The 17509-nt window shown below is 45.9% G+C and overlaps 1 protein-coding gene across 1 annotated transcript; it reads left to right on the top strand.

Annotated features, from left to right (window-relative positions):
- Positions 1 to 3372: 3372 nt before the first annotated feature.
- RBM24 (RNA binding motif protein 24) lies at positions 3373 to 15930 on the top strand. The gene is made up of 4 exons (XM_045497305.1): positions 3373 to 4044; positions 5210 to 5333; positions 6756 to 6810; positions 13673 to 15930. The coding sequence occupies exons 1-4, from the start codon at positions 3877 to 3879 to the stop codon at positions 14034 to 14036; spliced, it is 711 nt and encodes a 236-aa protein (XP_045353261.1). The 5' UTR covers positions 3373 to 3876; the 3' UTR covers positions 14037 to 15930.
- Positions 15931 to 17509: the final 1579 nt, after the last annotated feature.

Raw genomic sequence — 17509 nt, 5'->3', positions numbered from 1 at the left:
AAATCCCCCCAAGAATGGTTCTGGCCCTTGTAGCCGTGCCCACCTTTGGGCAGATGTTAAAACAAAACCCCGTGCCAATAATGCCCAGCCCGAGCACAGTGCCTGCGTGTGGGGGGCACTTGGTGCTTTGTCAGACTGCCCTGCGTATGAATTATAGCTTCTGTTTAAATAGGTTTAGAAAATAAGGAATATCTATTCTTCTTTTTTTATGTTTATTTATTTTTGAGAGAGAGAGAGAGACAAAGGGTGAGCAGGGGAAGGGCAGAGAGAGAGGGAGACACAGAATCCAAAGCAGGCTCCAGGCTCAGAGCTGTCAGCACAGAGCCCGATGCGGGGCTCGAACTCAAAAACCTCCAGATCTTGACCTGAGCCGCAGTCAGATGCTCAAAGTGACTGAACCACCCAGGAGCTCCGGAATATCTATTCTTCTTAACCTTTGTTCTCGGTCAATCATGTAACACCAGATGATCAGTAATGTTTTAATGATCTGTGCAATTCAAAATCGGGAATACTGAGGCATCATTTCATACAGAACAAACAAAGTTTCAAGCCGAGCTATCAAATATGTACTGCTCGATTGAAGAAACTACAAGCACACCAGTCAGGGGCTGCACGGGATGTGGGAAGGGAGGCTGCATTTTTTTTTCTCTGGGACCATGGCAGGGAAGCGTCTTATTTCCAGAAGTGGAGTCCTATGACACAGCGATCCCAAGGTGAGATCAGAATGGCCTTGTAGGTCTCACTACTTTACTTAGTGAACATCCAAGCTGCTGGCTATGTCCCAGACACCTTCCATCTCTGATATGAGCACAGTCCCCTCTGCGGTGGTGGGCTCCTCATCTGGGTACGACGAGAGTTGAGACAGCCCAAGTCACCCCTCCCTTTCAGCCTTCTGTCAGTAGCTTCCCCTCTCAGAGGGTTTTGCCTGAGCCTCATCTAAGTACAAGTGATTCTTCAGTGACCCTGCAAGATGGAAGCTAACTGTTAAAGAACACGCCTCCTTTGTCTCATGGCCCGCTTTGTTTTTCTAACTTTTAATGTTTTTTTTGTTTAAAAATTTTTAATGTTTATTTCTTTTGGAGAGAGAGAAACAGAGTGTGAGCAGGGGAGGGGCGGAGAGAGAGGGAGACACAGAATGTGAAGCAGGATCCAGGCTCCGAGCTGTCAGCACAGAGCCCGATGCGGGGCTCGAACTCACAAGCTGTGAGATCATGACTCGAGCTGAAGTCGGTCGCTCAACCAACTGAGCCACCCAGGCGCCCCTGTTTTTCTAACTTTTAAAAATTACCTTTCGGGGCGCCTGAGTGGCTTGGTCGGTTAAGCGTCCGACTTCGGCTCAGGTCACGATCTCGCGGTCTGTGAGTTCGAGCCCCGCGTCGGGCTCTGTGCTGACAGCTCAGAGCCTGGAGCCTGTTTCAGATTCTGTGTCTCCCTCTCTCTCTCTGTCCCTCCCCCGTTCATGCTCTGTCTCTCTCTGTCTCAAAAATAAATAAACGTTAAAAAATAAAAATAAAAAAAAATAAAAATTACCTTTCATCATACCAGTAACAGAGTCCCTTTTAAACTTGTACTTTACTTAAGCAATGAGGAAAGGATACTATTTACAACTTCCCTTTCTGGCTCTCATATGCCTGTAAAATACCTTATTTTTCTTCAACTGGATTTTTAAAACATTTTTCAAAAAAAAAAAACAACTGTAGATTTCTTATTTCTCCCCATCACCCACTGGGGGTTCACACTTAAAGAAACTCATGACCTCAAGAGGCCAACTTCCTGCAGAATTCGACAAGGTGAAAAGCACCAGGATATTTGCCTTCCTGTTAGCTTCGGCAAATGCAGTGTATCTCATCCTTTTGGACTGACTGCAAAGGTGCCCTGGAAAGAGAAACAGAAGTATGTGTTTCCCTAATAGGTTAACATACTGACCTGCTTTAAAGGGAATAAATGGTACAGCCCAGGGGCAACTTATGTATGGACTTTCTCAGACACTCCTGGTAGACAGAAATGACTTAAAAGCAAATCATGTTCCAAACCGTGGTGGATGAAACATCCTGCTCACATGAAATACCTTCATCCAAACCTCAACTATGACAAGGATTTTATGCTTAATTGAATGTGCTCTTGATAAAAAAGAAGTTGCAAAAAGCTGATATTGAAAAATATATATAATATTATAATAATAATACACACACACACACACACACACACACAGGTTGTTCTGAAGTCTGTATTTTCTACAAATGCTTTAAAGGTCTGCTGGTAGAAACCAGTGGTTATGTAACAAGTCGATTTCAAAAATTACACCTTTCACAGTTACAGTGCATCCTGATAAAACAGCTGAGGTCAAGTCACTAAACATTCTGGCAATTCAAACAGAAGGAAATAAGATTAATCCTTTGCTTAGGGAAAAGAAAAAAAAGAGAGAGGATTTACAATGAGAAATCTGTACCAATCTCCCCAAATAGTTAGGGGGGAATAAGTAGGGAGGAAACACAAATTCGATCATTGTAAGGGCTAAAGTACTAATTTATGGTCCTCTGAAATAGAAGGTGGTGTCTCCGGTTACCTAGCTTGGCCGGGCCGTGAGCAATTAAAGCTGTGGTTCTTTCCAGCACACCCAAACACTAGACCTGTTCTGTTTTTGTTGGTGTTTTGTTTTGTTTTGTTTTGTTGTTTTTTGTTTCCCCTCTGGCTCTGCCTCGCTGGTTCTCCCCAGCACTGGCTCTTCCGGGTCAAAGCAGGTTGGGGACCCTGAGACCCCAGAGTATCAGACTCGGGCGTCGTTGGCCAAGCTCGCCGGCCCCCCGCGCCGGGGAGGGAACCGGCCTCTCCACGAACCGCCCCAGGCCTCCGGGCCCCCAGCGCTTCCGTCCAGGTCGCCGGCCCCGCCACCGCGGTCGAGCGCACAGAGCTCGCGTCGTCGTTTTGGAACGCGACGCAGCTGCCTCCTCGGACGCAGTCTGCGCGCCCCGGGTCCCCGCTAGGACGGCGCCGAGTCCCCAGGACTTTGACGGGTTGGAGCAGGCGACGCCGAGAGCAAGGCCGCCTCCGGCCGTCCCCAGCCCTGCCCCAGCGCCGGCTCGAGAGCGCGAGCCCCGCGGCCCAGCGCCGCGCCGGGAGAGAAGCAGCTGTTCCCAACAGCTGGGGGGCGGCGGCGCCGGGCACCCCAGGTGCGGCCGCGGCCAATCGCAGGCGTCCGGCCCGCCCCCTCCCCAGCCGGGCGCCGACCCCCGGCCCGCGGGGGAAGGGAGCAGAGAGGTGGAGAGCCGTCCTCGCCACTCGTCTTCCAGCTTCCGCGGCGGGAGGGACACCACCGGAGCCCCGAGCGGCGCGGACTCCCCCACCCCTGGCCCCGCCGCCGCGCCCCCCGCCCGCCCACCTCCGCGCCCGGACGCGCTCACCGCCGACCCTACCCACGCCCCACCCAAGACACCTACCTAATTTCCAAGAAGGAAAAAAAAAAAAAAAAAATCTACCTCTAAACGCACCCGCTTCTTCGCTCGAGGACCACCCTCTCCTTTTCGTTTTTGGCCTCCCAGCCGGGTGAGTGGAAACCGCTTGCACATTCTATAGAACGGGATCCTAACCCGGACGATCCGGAGAATTTGTACGGCGACCGGCAGGGGGGGCGGGAGGAGAGAGCGAAGTCAAGTCTCCGGGGCTGCTGGCGACTTCGGAAGCCGCGCGCCCCGCGCCCTCGGCCGCCCCCGGCCGCTCGCCCCCGCCGCGCCGCCGCCCTCGCCCCCGGGCGCGCCCTCGGCCCCCGGCGGCCGCGAAAGGGTGCGGGAGACGCGGAGCAGGAGGAGGAGGCGCAGCCGCTGCCCGAGCCGCAGCCGCAGCCGCAGCCGGAGCCCGAGCCGCGGGGCGGGCGCGAAGATGCACACGACCCAGAAGGACACGACGTACACCAAGATCTTCGTCGGGGGGCTGCCCTACCACACCACCGACGCCAGCCTGCGCAAGTACTTCGAGGTCTTCGGCGAGATCGAGGAGGCGGTGGTCATCACAGACCGGCAGACGGGCAAGTCCCGGGGCTACGGATTTGTAAGTTGCGCGGCTGGGGGCTGGGGGGAGGTGGGGGAGGGAGACGTGGGGGCGACCCAGAGCCCGGCGGGGAAACCGAGGACCGCGGGGGAGGAGAGGCTCTGGGCGGCGCAGGGCCTCGGGGGTCGGGGTTCGCAGCGGGGGGTCGGGGGGGGGGGTCGGCGTGACAACGCGAGGAACCCCGCGGACGCGGGCGGCGCTGCCCCTTTGCCCCCGGGCTGAACTGAAAGTTTGCGCGCGGCGTTGCCGGGGGAGGGAGGGCCGGCTCCTGCCTCGCGGGGTTCCGAGGGGATCCAGCGCCCCGCGGTGTCAGGGGACGGGCGGAGCGGGGGTGGAAGGAGAGAACTAACCAGTGCTGGGTTTGCGGGTGCGCGGGGTTGGGAGGGAGGGGCCGCAGCCCCTCGGAATCGCCCTCCCGGGTTGGAGGCCGGGCGTTAAGCGCGCTGTTGCTTTGTAAAAATGCGTGTGTCTTCAGGCGTTCCGGTTGGGGCGGGGAGGGGACACCCCAGGAGGTCTAGGGCTCTACTCCTGATGCCATACCCCCCCCCCCCCACCACACACACATACTTTTTTTAAAATGCAAAAATGGGTTCTTTAAAACGATGATCCTGTGGCTCTTTGCTGAACTGAAAGAGAGCATATTAAGCCCCCTGGGGATTTAAGCGTGCAAATTCAGCTGCCGGAGAGCTGGGAGCTCCAGAGTAGGACAATAGCTATTGTCGTTAAGGAGTGCTTGCTGGTGGTTGGGAGCACTCGGCGGATGTGACTCTGGACTTTCTTTAAAGCAAACAGTGCCTCCTAGGCTGGGTAGGGACCTGGGCGGGGTGGGGGGACGGTTGAGGGAGGGAGGGAGGATCCAGAGTTCTAAGATGGAATTCAGGCTTCCGACTCCCTGCTAGGCCCTGCTAGCACCCTTGGGGGTGTGGAGAGGGGCTTGTTTCTTCCTTCCTGTTTTCTTTTCATTCTTCTTTTCTGTTTTCTTTTCCTTTCTTTCTTTTTTTTTCTTTGACGGGGGATCAAGGAGTAAGTTCCAACAAAAGAAAAAAAAGAAAGTTTAAGAACCCCCTTAGTTTTATCATGAATGACTTCTCCATCCTGACTATTGGTTTCCTTCAGGGGTTGATTTAAGGCTTTGTATGTGTGTCTGTGTGTGTATGTTGCTAAGGTCACCATGGCTGACCGAGCTGCTGCGGAAAGAGCTTGCAAGGATCCCAACCCCATCATTGATGGCAGGAAGGCCAATGTGAATCTGGCATATTTGGGAGCAAAACCAAGGATCATGCAACCAGGTGAGAGATGTCCTTCCTCCCCTCCTCCCCTTCTCCCCCCAACTTGGGACACCCACTTCTGAATAGAATGAAGACGTGGTCGGTGTGTTCAGTAAAGTGGAACCATGGCTAGGTATTGTACCAAGACATTAAATGAGAGTCGTAAACAGCTCTTGAAGGAAACATACGTTGTGCAAACACAAATCTTGGGGGGTCTAAGCAGTTTGTACCCACCCAGACTTAGGCTTGACTCCTCTGTTTCAGGTATGACCTACAGTCAGTCCGTGGACTCTATTTTCCAGTTTTCAGCCACTTGTAGATAATTCGCGTGTGGATCGTGGGGGCCAAATGTGGCAACTCCAGCAGGTTATCCTTCCCTGCTTAGTGTTGTCTCTCCTACCACCGGTTGACCTGTGCCCAGAGTGGGAGATCCAACCCAAAGCACTGACCCAAGAGAAGCATAGGGGTGAGGGTGGTGTCTCACCCTCTCACATAAAATCACAGACTATTAGTAATTTTAAAAAATGGGGAAATGTCATGTACTTCTGGACCCTCGTGTTGCAGATAAAGACACTGACACTTAGAGATGGGAAATGTTTTATTCCAACGTCATGCAGCTAGCAGCTATCAGTGGGCAAGCAGGCTTTTTGTCCATGTGAAAATTTGACCTTTTGGATTATTTACAACACTGCCCTTTGCCTTAGCACACATAATTAAGAGCCGAACTATTGACCAAATGGTAATCTTTTTCTTCGGTAAGCAACTTTGTTTCATTATATCTTGTTCTCTTCACTCAAATCTTTCCATCTGAAATTTTGGAAAGCGGTTGACACTTTCATGCAAATGGATTTGCTAGGAAATGAGGTTGTCAAGAAAGTGAGTGCATGTGCCAATATCTGTGAACATTCAAAAACACGTGTTTGTCTGCGTGTGTGCTATCCAGAAAAGGAGACTTGGTTTGGGGGAATTTTTAATACCATAATCCGTAAAATCTGTAATCTTCCAAAGCATTGTCCAGCATGTTCTAAATTAGACTTTTTACAGATCATGATTCAGAATTGCAGGAATATTTGTGACTTGTAACTTCATTATCAAGTCCTCTTGTGTCTGGTTTCATTCCACAAGAATTTTTCCCTGCTCTAATTTTCTAAGGTCTTACTGTATGATTGTCAACTAAACTTTGCAGATAATTTTTAGTGTCCACTTGTAGCCTATTAAAATTTGGCGCGGGCGGGGGGGGGTGATCAATGATAACATTAATAAAAAGGACATATATATATGTATATATATGTTTATAAGTTATACATATATACTTTACTTTTCTGTAAAGTATCCAAAGAATGGTTATCTTTTCTAAGTGAAAGTTGTGATTGCATTTTATATGTAGGAGGAATAAATGCCTAACCATGCACAAATCGAGAATGTGGTCTGTTTTATTGTTAGGTTTTGCCTTTGGTGTTCAACAACTTCATCCAGCCCTTATACAAAGACCTTTTGGGTAAGTCCATGAATCCGGCCCTCCTAAGTTTTGATAGCTATCATTGGTTAACCTGCCTCTTTGTTATATACAGACAAGACGATCATGTCACAGAATGTTCCTTGTGATACTATTTATATATGTTTGTATATTTTTGATGCTGATAATATATTTTTAGATGAGTCAAGTTACTGACCAAGTACGCAGCCTCCCAACCAGACAAATTTTGAGCTTATGATTAACAAAACAAAACAAAAGTACCAGGTATGACTTGTGTACGAGACGATTGTGTCCCGGCACTGTTACTGCTGTTCAACTTGACTCAATTTGATTTATCTCTTTCTAACCTGACAGGGCTCGTACACAGTTAAGCTAACTGATCAGAAGGATACGATGATAAAAGGTGGAATAGTTCTGTTTGGAATTAAACTCTGTAACCAGTAGACTCAGACACACAAGCTCAGATGGTGATTAACGATGCATGGATGTTGGTGTTGGTGTTTTCTTTTTCACAATAGTCAATAGACCTCCGTGTGCTGTATTTTATTTATTACAGTAATGAAGTGTTGATAGCTAAACTGTGTGCTTTTTACTTAATTGAAAAGAGCTGTAGTGAAAGTGTTTTCTTTTCCTCGGGGAAGGGGCTCTTTGTGGTTTTGATTTTGGTGGTGGTGTTGAGGAGTGTTGACTTTTGACTTTGCCATGGGAAGCAAAGGGCCTTTTTTTTTTTTTCTTGCTTTTAAGCTATAGCCTGTGACTTCCACTTAACCATATTTTTGTAGTGAGTGCTAAATTGTGTGATTTCCCTCTGTAAGAATACAGATTCATCGCTTGCATGTCCTAAGTTTCTGTTTTACTGGGGAGTTTTCTGGGAATGGGGTTCTTTCTTTTGCAATGTGTATCCACTTTTAGGCCTTCTAATTTAAAGGTTCAGCAACACTCATCAGGTTTCACGGACACTAGCCAGTTTTTTTGAGTCACGCAGCACTCACTTTTCACCTTTCGGCCCCTAACTCAGTTGAACAGGCTGCTCATATTTGTGTTGTCTCTCTGGGCGCTGGGGTTTCCAGCCGTTCTCATCCGAGCTCCCTTATTTCCCTTCCATTCAGACATCATTAAGCGGGTGACCCCCCCTACCACCTAGATGTAGGCAGACCACTTAGAGTCTGTGTTGGCTATATTCTACCTGAGGGACACTGCTGGGACTCTAGTGCCACAGACTTCAACTTCCTTTTTAAATACTCTAACTGTTCAAGGAGTATTTTATCCTCAGCTATAGTTTCTTCTCTGGCTTAGCACCTAAGTATCTATATGTGTAACCTGGAAGGTCAGATTCCATCTACATAGATAGATAGAGTTCTACCACATGTGTCTCCAAGAGTAGCCCAGGACAAGTAATCATCATTTGACTTGGAAAGGTCAAGTTATATTTTCCATGACCACCTTCTTATAACCCTCCCTTTAACATATTGGATACTTCACCTTACCACCGTTACTTTTTTAAACTGAGGAAGAGTATTATTTCCATTAGGATGAGAAAGGGCCTTCATATATCCATAGCTTTTTATCAGATGCCTCATCCCAACCATCCTGGACACTGACAACGCATTGTGGGTTGATGGGTCCAGCTGCTTCTGTGGGTTCTCCCCCTCATTGGCCTAGACCATGTGTAAGGTGGGACTGGGGAGGAGAACATACATATTAAGAAGTGATGATGAACTGAGTCATGATCTCATAATAAGATTCTTGACACAGTTATATAGCTAAATCATCAACAGGTATTAGCATGTTGTTGTGTTTTTCCTGTGCCAAGTGGGTGATACAAAACAGGGAGACTGTAGTTTGGGAAGCAAAACTAACACAAGCCAATCAAGAACTATTAATTGCTAAATTACTTGGCATTGTTTTAAGGACAAAAGGAATTCAGAATAGCAAGAAAACAGGTGAATTGGAGGGGTTGGACAAGGCTTCATGGGACTTGACCTAGTCTCGGACCAGTGGGTATGTCTTGGACAGGTAAGAGGAAGAAGGGACAAGCCTGAGGGGTATAGGATGAAGCGAGCATAAGCACAGGGACAGAAAAGATTTAGTGCGTGGAGAAACCAGACCATTGATGGAGGGTCTTGGGAGCCAGACCTAGAAATTTGGACTGGCTGTGGTAGTCTGCTTAGATCCTTGAGAAAGAAAGTAGTGTGAGGAAAATGAGAACAACCAGAATAAAATGTCCTATGGAAAGTTTAAGTCAAGCATGCTTTGATAGTGATGTTTTGTTTTTCATCCCTGCTAATATGAAGCTGTCTTTATAAAGGAAGGTGATTTTTACTGTTTGCATAAATTGTTTGAACTTGAGATTCTTATTAGAAATAGATAGCATTCCACCAGGTGGACCAAGTGAGTCCTCTCTTTTCTGTTTTAAAGGGTTCTTAACACCGCTCTTGTTCCCAGAGCCTGTACCCAACAAATCACACCTGGTCATTCTAAATTCTGTTTGAATGCCACATGTTCTTATTTTAGGCCTGGAAAGAAGCTTGAGAATTTTTAATCTTCCTTGTTTGAAATTCTGGCATCTGAACTATTTTTCTTTATGTGGTCCTTAAATGGCCCCCAGATTACTCTGGGCTTTTCAAGCGAAAACCTTGGCTTGAAAGAATTTCTGATGTGACAGAGTGGGCAGATGTATAGAAACGTGTACATTTGCTAAACAATATCTTATATATTTTTTTTCTGTTTGAAAGAAGCGTTTGCTTATTGAAGATAAGAAAGGAAAGATTATGGGTCTGTGAGTAGAAAATTCTAGGGTAGGGGCGCCTGGGTGGCTCAGTCAGTTAAGTGCCCGACTCTTGTTTTCCACTCAGGTCATGATCTCGCGATTTGCGAGTTTGACCTCCACATCAAGCTCCACGCTGACGGTGCAGGGCTCGCTTGGGATTCTCTCTCACTCTCCCTGCCACTCCCCTGCTCGTGCTCTTTTTCTCAACATAAATAAACTTAAAAAAAGAAAATTCTAGGCTAGGTTAGATCAGGTTGAAATACCCTTAAACATTTACTCAGTGTACCTTTAAGTGCTGAGTTTTAGGCCAGTTGCGTGAACACTGTACCAGAGACTATACTGTCCAGTAAGGGGGGCAGGGGAGACAGTACCATTAAGTGAACATCTGCTGTACGACCCAGTACTAATAAAAGATTTACGTAAGTCATATAATAGAATTCTCAATACTTATTTGATGCAGTCTGTTCATGTCAGCCTGTTCAAATGGCCTTTCCATGGGTGAAGGAACTGTGATACAGAGACGTTAATTAACTTCCCACAGGGCTAGTAAGTCACAGAGTCTGGTTTCCAGGTTCAGAATCATGGTTTCCCTGACCTCCCCCAAAAGCGGTGTTCTTTCCTCTGTGTCAAGCTACAGCCAAAAAAGACACAGTTCCATTCTCCCTTGTACTCTGGTAAGAAAACTTGAAAAACCCCCAGAAGGGTTGTGGCTTCAGACAGGAAGGAGAGACAGCAGGTTAGTGGGACCCAAGAAGTCTTCATGGTAAAGGTGGAAGTTGACCTAGATTTGGAAGGATGGCGAAGGATATGGTACTCTTGTATGGAGTGCCCACTTTTTTCACCATGGTTAGGCTCTTTGCGTAGATAATGTTATTTAATGCACGGCAGTTCACGGTTAGAAATACTAGACTCATTTCACGCTTGAGAAAAGTGAGACTACAAAGTGAAACAAATCCCCGAAGGCTCCATAGCTGGTGAGTGCTAGAGCTAGGGTGGATAGGACTTGGATTTCAACAGGTGGAGATGGCAGTGACGACTGGCATCCCCAGCAAAGGGACAGCGTGAGCAAAGGTGAGGATCTAGAAACGTGGGGCATGGCCAAGGAGCACTGAGGAGCTCAGCTGACCTGGATCCAAGGAAAGGTGGAAAGAAATACTAGAAGAAATAATTTGGAGCCAGAAGCATGAAAAGCCTAGCATGCCAACGTTTCAGAAATTTGCAGTTAGTTTGGTATGGCCTTAGAGGCCACCGAGTCCTATGGACAAGTGAATGAAATGAAGACTTTGCCAGCAGTCTGGTGATAGATTGGAAGAGGAAACCAGTTAGGATGTCCAAAGTCACGAAGAGATGTCAGAGGGACCTGAAAAAGAAGGAATGATGTAGTCCATTTTCTTTGGAAATTGCCCGAGGTATCTGCCTTGCCCTTGTGCTTTCCTAACCTTAGCTAGGGACGCACACGGTACAACTGATTGAGGGAACGGACACCGGTAGATATCTGATTGGGGGAGAGATTCCCAGATCACCTTCGTGGGCTCCTCAAACTAACAAAAGCCCTCCTAATGCAAGATCCTTTTCAGAAGCATCACCTTTCCCTTCAGTCCTTTCCTGCTTTCCTTCCTGAATTGAGATATTTTAGGCTCTCCGTGGTCTCCTGGGTTCTCCTTCTCCTAAGCCTCTAACAATTCTGGGGTTTCGTGTGCCTTCCAAACATATTCCTAACCCTTGCCAGACTTCATGTTGGATTCTGATAGTCCAGGGAACTCTACACTCTCATTGGTTGGCATTATCAAATGAAAGCTATTAATGTGAAATCAGTGCAGAGACAAGAGTCCCGTAGGAAACACTGCTTATCTTTAGTGCATTCTAAACACACACACGCACGCACGCACATTTTTATCTTGCCTGTTTGTAGGCTAAACTTATTTTCCGTCACCACCTTCATTCAAAGATAGGACCCTGGTCACCATCACGTTGTCCTCAGAGCTTTGGGAGTACAGGGGTTAATGTTTCAGTATCAGTGAGATTCATACTGGCTGGCCTCTGCTGCTGATAGATGTTTTACTTTGGCCTTATAAAGACATTTTACCCGCTGGAAACCCTTGTCGCATGACAGGATCAAAAATAGCCCTGCCACAGCCCCTGCTGTCCATCACCACATGTAAACTGGCATGAGAGGGTAGGCTCTCTTAGCCGTGTCTGCACATTGTGGACATGGAGGCCTCCAAGGACAGGGTTTCATAAAGCCACACCTGTCGCTGTGAGGGAGCCAGTCACCTGACCTACAGGCAAGTTTTGAGTATGTGCATGACCGTGCGTCTGGTTTCTGACAAGCAATTAAGAACATGTCTAAGTGTCCTCAGAAACACTTGATGACGTCGTTTCTCCTGGCACTGGGAAAGAGCTGCGAGTCTAGTAAAATTGAGTGTATTTTTATCATTGGGGTCAGAGTTCACCACCCTCTGCGATAAATTCATCTTTTCCATGGATGTTCGTTAATAAGTACTTTCAGTAAAACTCCGAAAAGGCAAAGCAAAGTCTGTCTTCGAAAATCTCAATGTGAAGTTTTCGGCGTTGAGTTCTTTAAAATTCTTTAAAGATTGTTAACTGTTGCTTGTACTTCCTGTAAGTTGGCTTTGCCCACAACCAGATGGCATCATAGTGTCATATTTTTAGAAATATAGGGGGTTTTGATGGAGATTGCTTTAAAGAAAGATGAAAATAAATCAGATATTCATGGTAGCATTTGAAAGGGGCAGTAATGAATCGCAAGAGTGAGAGCTGAAATGCATGGTGTTTTTTTAAATACCTCTTGTGATTTATTTTTTTTAACCAAATTAACTTTTAAGTACGATCGTTGGGAGTGTGTCTTGATGTGATCTCTGAACGTATAATTTTTAAAGGGACTTGATTTTGTTTCTTGAACTTTTACAGGATAATACATAATACAATTGATTCGGATCAACTATGTATGAGTAGGGGCAGATGTAAAACAAATACACCAATCTATCGGTTGATTTGGAAGATGAAACGAGTATTTGCACACAAACAAATATTTCCTTACTCATTTTATTATGTGAACCTTTTAAGTTTGTATGAATTTTGGAACTATTTAGCTGTGTTTCCCTATTCCTACCTTTTCCCTCAACCTCATCATTTCCCCAAAACCCCTTCTGTCTGTCTTGCATAGAGATAAACAAGCTGGCTGACCTTCAGGTGCCTGATAGTCAAACAGGTTTGATTGACCCTTGTGTCCTTATGAATTTTACGGAGAGAAAGAGAGAAAGAAAGGCAAAAAGCGTGCTGCACATCTCTTTGGGAATCACTGCCGTGAATGTTAATAGCATTTCTGTAGCTTCCCACAACAGCCTCTTGTGATAGAGTGAGCTGCACTACAGTTCGTTTGAGAAGTGTGATTCTGCTGTGTTTACCACACTTGTGAACTTTTAAACTCCTTTTTTTTTTTATTTTTGTCGCCTGCTTCTTTTATCATTATTATTTTTAATAAGGGTGACTGAGGTTGCAGAGAGATTAATGTGTGCTGAGTCTGCATAGCAATTTCAAGTAGGGTTGCCATGATAATAAACATGTGGATTTTGTGGAAATTTAATGTGGGGAACTCGGCCAACCCCCCCCCTCCCCCCGCCCCTCCACCTACGGAATTGGACGATCACAGACTACCTCTGGAGTCCTATATTCACAGCTGAGAATTTTCCTATTTGCTACGCAGTCTTATGAACCGATCACAAAATTCTCCAAAGCCTTCCTCAATTTAGCAGGTGTTAAATACCTCTCATGTGCGTAAGCCCTCATGAACCTCGATTTAGTCTGCAAACTTCTGCCGAATGATCGAAGTATTGGCCCTCGAAACGATCATAACTCAAACTTGGCAGCAGGGAGGGGTGTCATCCGATTTTTGTCGCTGAAGTCCTCTCGGGGCGCTCCGCGCCTCCGGGCTACCGCCCGCGCGCTCCGCCCCGACCACTGGAAAGGAGATATTGTGGCAACCCTATGCTCGTAATAACCACTAAATCGGAGTCTGTCTGATCTCTGAACGAGCCGCGCTGGCGGGCGGGAGGCGAGCGGCGCCTGACTCGGTGTCCCGTTTCTCCGCAGGATCCCCGCCCACTACGTGTACCCGCAGGCTTTCGTGCAGCCCGGCGTGGTCATCCCGCACGTGCAGCCCACCGCGGCCGCCGCCTCCACCACCCCCTACATCGACTACACGGGCGCCGCGTACGCCCAGTACTCGGCGGCCGCCGCCGCCGCCGCCGCCGCCGCCGCCTACGACCAGTACCCGTACGCGGCGTCGCCGGCCGCCGCGGGCTACGTCACCGCCGGGGGCTACGGCTACGCCGTGCAGCAGCCAATCACCGCCGCCGCCCCCGGCACGGCCGCCGCCGCCGCCGCCGCCGCGGCCGCCGCCGCCGCCTTCGGCCAGTACCAGCCGCAGCAGCTGCAGACCGACCGCATGCAGTAGCGCGGCCGCGTGGTCGCGGTCGCCTCGCGTCCCCTCCCCCCCACACACAGTTGCCCGACGTGTAGTAGGTAAGGCGAGTTCACGTTGACTTACCAGCTTTAAGAAAAACAAAACAAAAACAAAAAACAAAAAAAGCGCTATGCTATTGTGAAACAGAATCCTCCTCCTCTTCCTCCTCTTCCTCCTCCTTTTTTTTTTTTTTTTTTTTTCCCTACTCCAGTAAGTGTCGTAGTTGAGAGAGAGGGGAGTGGGCGCAGTTTTGGAAATCGATCCCAAAGAGCCTGAGGAAAGGAAAGGCCGCGACGACGCGACGGTGGCAGGGGCAAAACAATGGAACTTCACTTTTTCTAACGGGATTTTTTATTTTTTTGCTCTTTTTATAGTATCAGGGAAGCAAACTGCCTTTTACAAGTTTAGGAGATGCTATTTGAATCTAGTCGAACCAGGGAATGCAGAGTGAGCAATATGTAGCTTGAATTACCTTTAAGAGCAGATTTCAAACACACACACACGCACACACACACACACACACCACAAAAACGGTGAACGCACTGATTGTCATTTTTAGCGGTCACGAGGGCCTCTAGAACTTCTTCAGGTAAGAAGATAACTTTCTTACCGTCTCAAAACATGGGCATCGAACAATCAACCTAGGAGCGTGGCAGTGGGTGAAATGGTGGACAGGCACCAAAGCTATTTTCTCATCTATCCTGTGGATGAGCGGGACTGTGGGGCAAGTGATGTGGAATTAATGGGTGCAGCAGCTGTACAGACAATCAATAACACACACAGTTCTGGAAAGAACACATCACTTGTGCTTGTTTGATGAGCTTGTCACATTCTAATCCCTCTCCCCATCCTGTTTCAATTTTGGGAAACTTGTATCTGCTGGTGTCAGCAGTTCTGATTCTGAAATAGGATCAGGCTTTTACTACAACAGCCTTCTCTTTCTATTTATTGTGTTGACTCGTGGCTTACGATTAAAGGCAGGCAAAGTTTGCAGACTCCAAACCCTTAAGAACTGTCTTAAGGACACGTATTTCCTACCCCCTCCCCCTTTTTAAATAATTTTACACTTTTTAGTATCTATTTCAGAGTCATATTTAAAACTATTTATTAGTGAACACAGTACACGAAACAACAAGGTTACTGAGATTATAGTTCTTCAAAGGTTACCGATAATGTGGTTTATACTGTGCCTTAATAGTAACGCTATTTAAGATATTTATTTTTAAGTTTTACTATGCTGCACTCTAAAGAAAGGAACTTTAGATGTGACACTGTAAAATTATGTATTCATCTCATGGCATAAATTATTTAGTAGGTCTAGATGTAGCATATTAAATATTAACCTATTCAGCTAAAGATGTTGACTTGGATTTATTTAAATTCGTATGTGCACTGTATAAGAGAGAACTCTGACATTAACACATTTTAATTTATTTTAGTTTTTAGGTTTTATTTTAAAGCAGATATATTGCTAGTTTCATGCTTCCTTCTCTTAATTTTTGCTCGTGTAGATCTCATTCATTGGTACTTCATTAGTTTAACACTATTCTTCTGTAGTTTATGTAGTTTTTAAATGCTGCTTTACTTTTTTCTTCCAAAACTGCAATACTTGCAATTTTTATTCTTAAACTAAATTGAATACTATTTTACACTGTATTGGATTTTTATACTTGAACAATTTCATACAAGGGAAGACAGGTTAGCATTTTTATGGACTTTCTCCATTATCACTGGATTTACTTTAAGTATTCCCATACTAGACAGTGTTATGTAATGTAGACATGACTCTCCTGTGCAAATTATTTATTCATTGTGTATATTGCTTTATAACATTTCAGATCTTCTAATCTATTCACTTGTATTAAATATAATTTTTAAAAACTTCTGTTGCATCGATCGTTTCTGATTTTGTCATAAAGGTTAGAACAGCTTCTCCTTCCAACTAGCATCCATGGCCATGGTTTACATGTAACATTTTCAGTGAGCAGAAAGCTTCCCAGGTGCCCTGTGTTTGTACCTTTTAAGTACATTTTATTAACCCAGGTCTTCCTTGCATTGAGCAAACGGTATAGGTCCTCCCCCAACAGTGAATCCTAAAGGACTGTTCGTGTCGCTGAACATTGCTTACGTAAAGGTCACTTGAAAGAGTGGGCTGCACAGGGGGACAGTCCATCCGAAGCTGGAGTTGGGTAAACTGAGGCTTGGTGTTAGACTCTACCACTTTCTAGTAATATGAATGGAGTGGGTTGTGTTCTGTAATCGACTTTTTGGGTGAGGTTTTCATTGATTTCTCATCCATAATGGGACAGTAATACCTGTCTCACATGCTTATTTAGATGTTAACTAAAATAAAGTGTATCAGCTGCTTGGTCCAAGGCCAAATCTATAGTACGCTCTTGATAAATGGTCACCGGTAGTAGTTGTGATACACTATGGTAAAAGCTAACCAAAAAGGAAGTCACCTGTTGGAATGTTCTCATTTTTAAATTTCTGTGTACAATGATGTGGCAGCATGTAATAATTTTGATGGCAAAATTCATTTGACTGCCATATTGATTGTGTTAAAGGGTGTATGGTACTTTAATTATGGAATAGATTGTTGTTGGTCAGTTGGTCTCAGTACTTACCAAATCTGTGATGTAATATCTTTTCTTGAATTCCATTACTTTGCAAAAATTACAAGCAGTAGAAAGTTGTGATAACAGATTCTATTGTGCTTTCCACTTTATGGTAACCAATATCCTAGTTAGGGCCAACACAGTCTCAATTTTTAATTGCTTTTAATTTTCCGAAGAAAAATAGAGACCAACTTATTCCCAGGCTGGGATATTATTGCACCTCAAGGTATTATCTTGGATCAGTAAAATAATTTCTAAGCTACTTAATTCAGTCAGTGAATCAAGGATTATTTTACTCAAAAGACATGTTCTACATTCAACTTTTCAGATTTATGAAAGGTCACTTTTGTCCTCAATAAGCCATATGTTGATTGTTGTGTTTTAGAATGAAACATTATTTGACTTACCGGTGAAGAATACGTCAGACAGTTCTGGAAAAAGCTTGTCTAAAATAGCCATACTCAAGAAAACCAAAAGCCCACCTATGCTTGGTTGTACCTTCCTTGGGGGTGTTTCTGATCTATACTAATATCAATATTAGCACTTGGAGACAGGGTAAGGTTTTTACTTTGTAATACCACAGCATATATTTCTCTTTTTTTAATGTTTTTTTTTTTTTTGAGAGAGCAAGAAAGAGAGCAGGGGAGGAGCAGAGAGAGGGAGAGAGAGAAGCCCAAGCAGGATCCGCGCTGTGCGGGACAGAGCCTGACACGGGGCTTGATCCCACAAACCATGAGGTCATGACCTGAGCCAAAATCAGGAGTCGGACACTTACCGGACTGAGCCACCCAGGCACCCCACAGCATGTATTTCTAAAAATAAATACAAGTTCTCAGTGTCTAGTAA

Source organism: Leopardus geoffroyi, chromosome B2 (assembly GCF_018350155.1).
Source record: "Leopardus geoffroyi isolate Oge1 chromosome B2, O.geoffroyi_Oge1_pat1.0, whole genome shotgun sequence".
In the NCBI taxonomy this organism is placed as follows: Eukaryota; Metazoa; Chordata; class Mammalia; order Carnivora; family Felidae; genus Leopardus; species Leopardus geoffroyi.
This window is presented reverse-complemented; position numbering and strand designations above follow the sequence as displayed.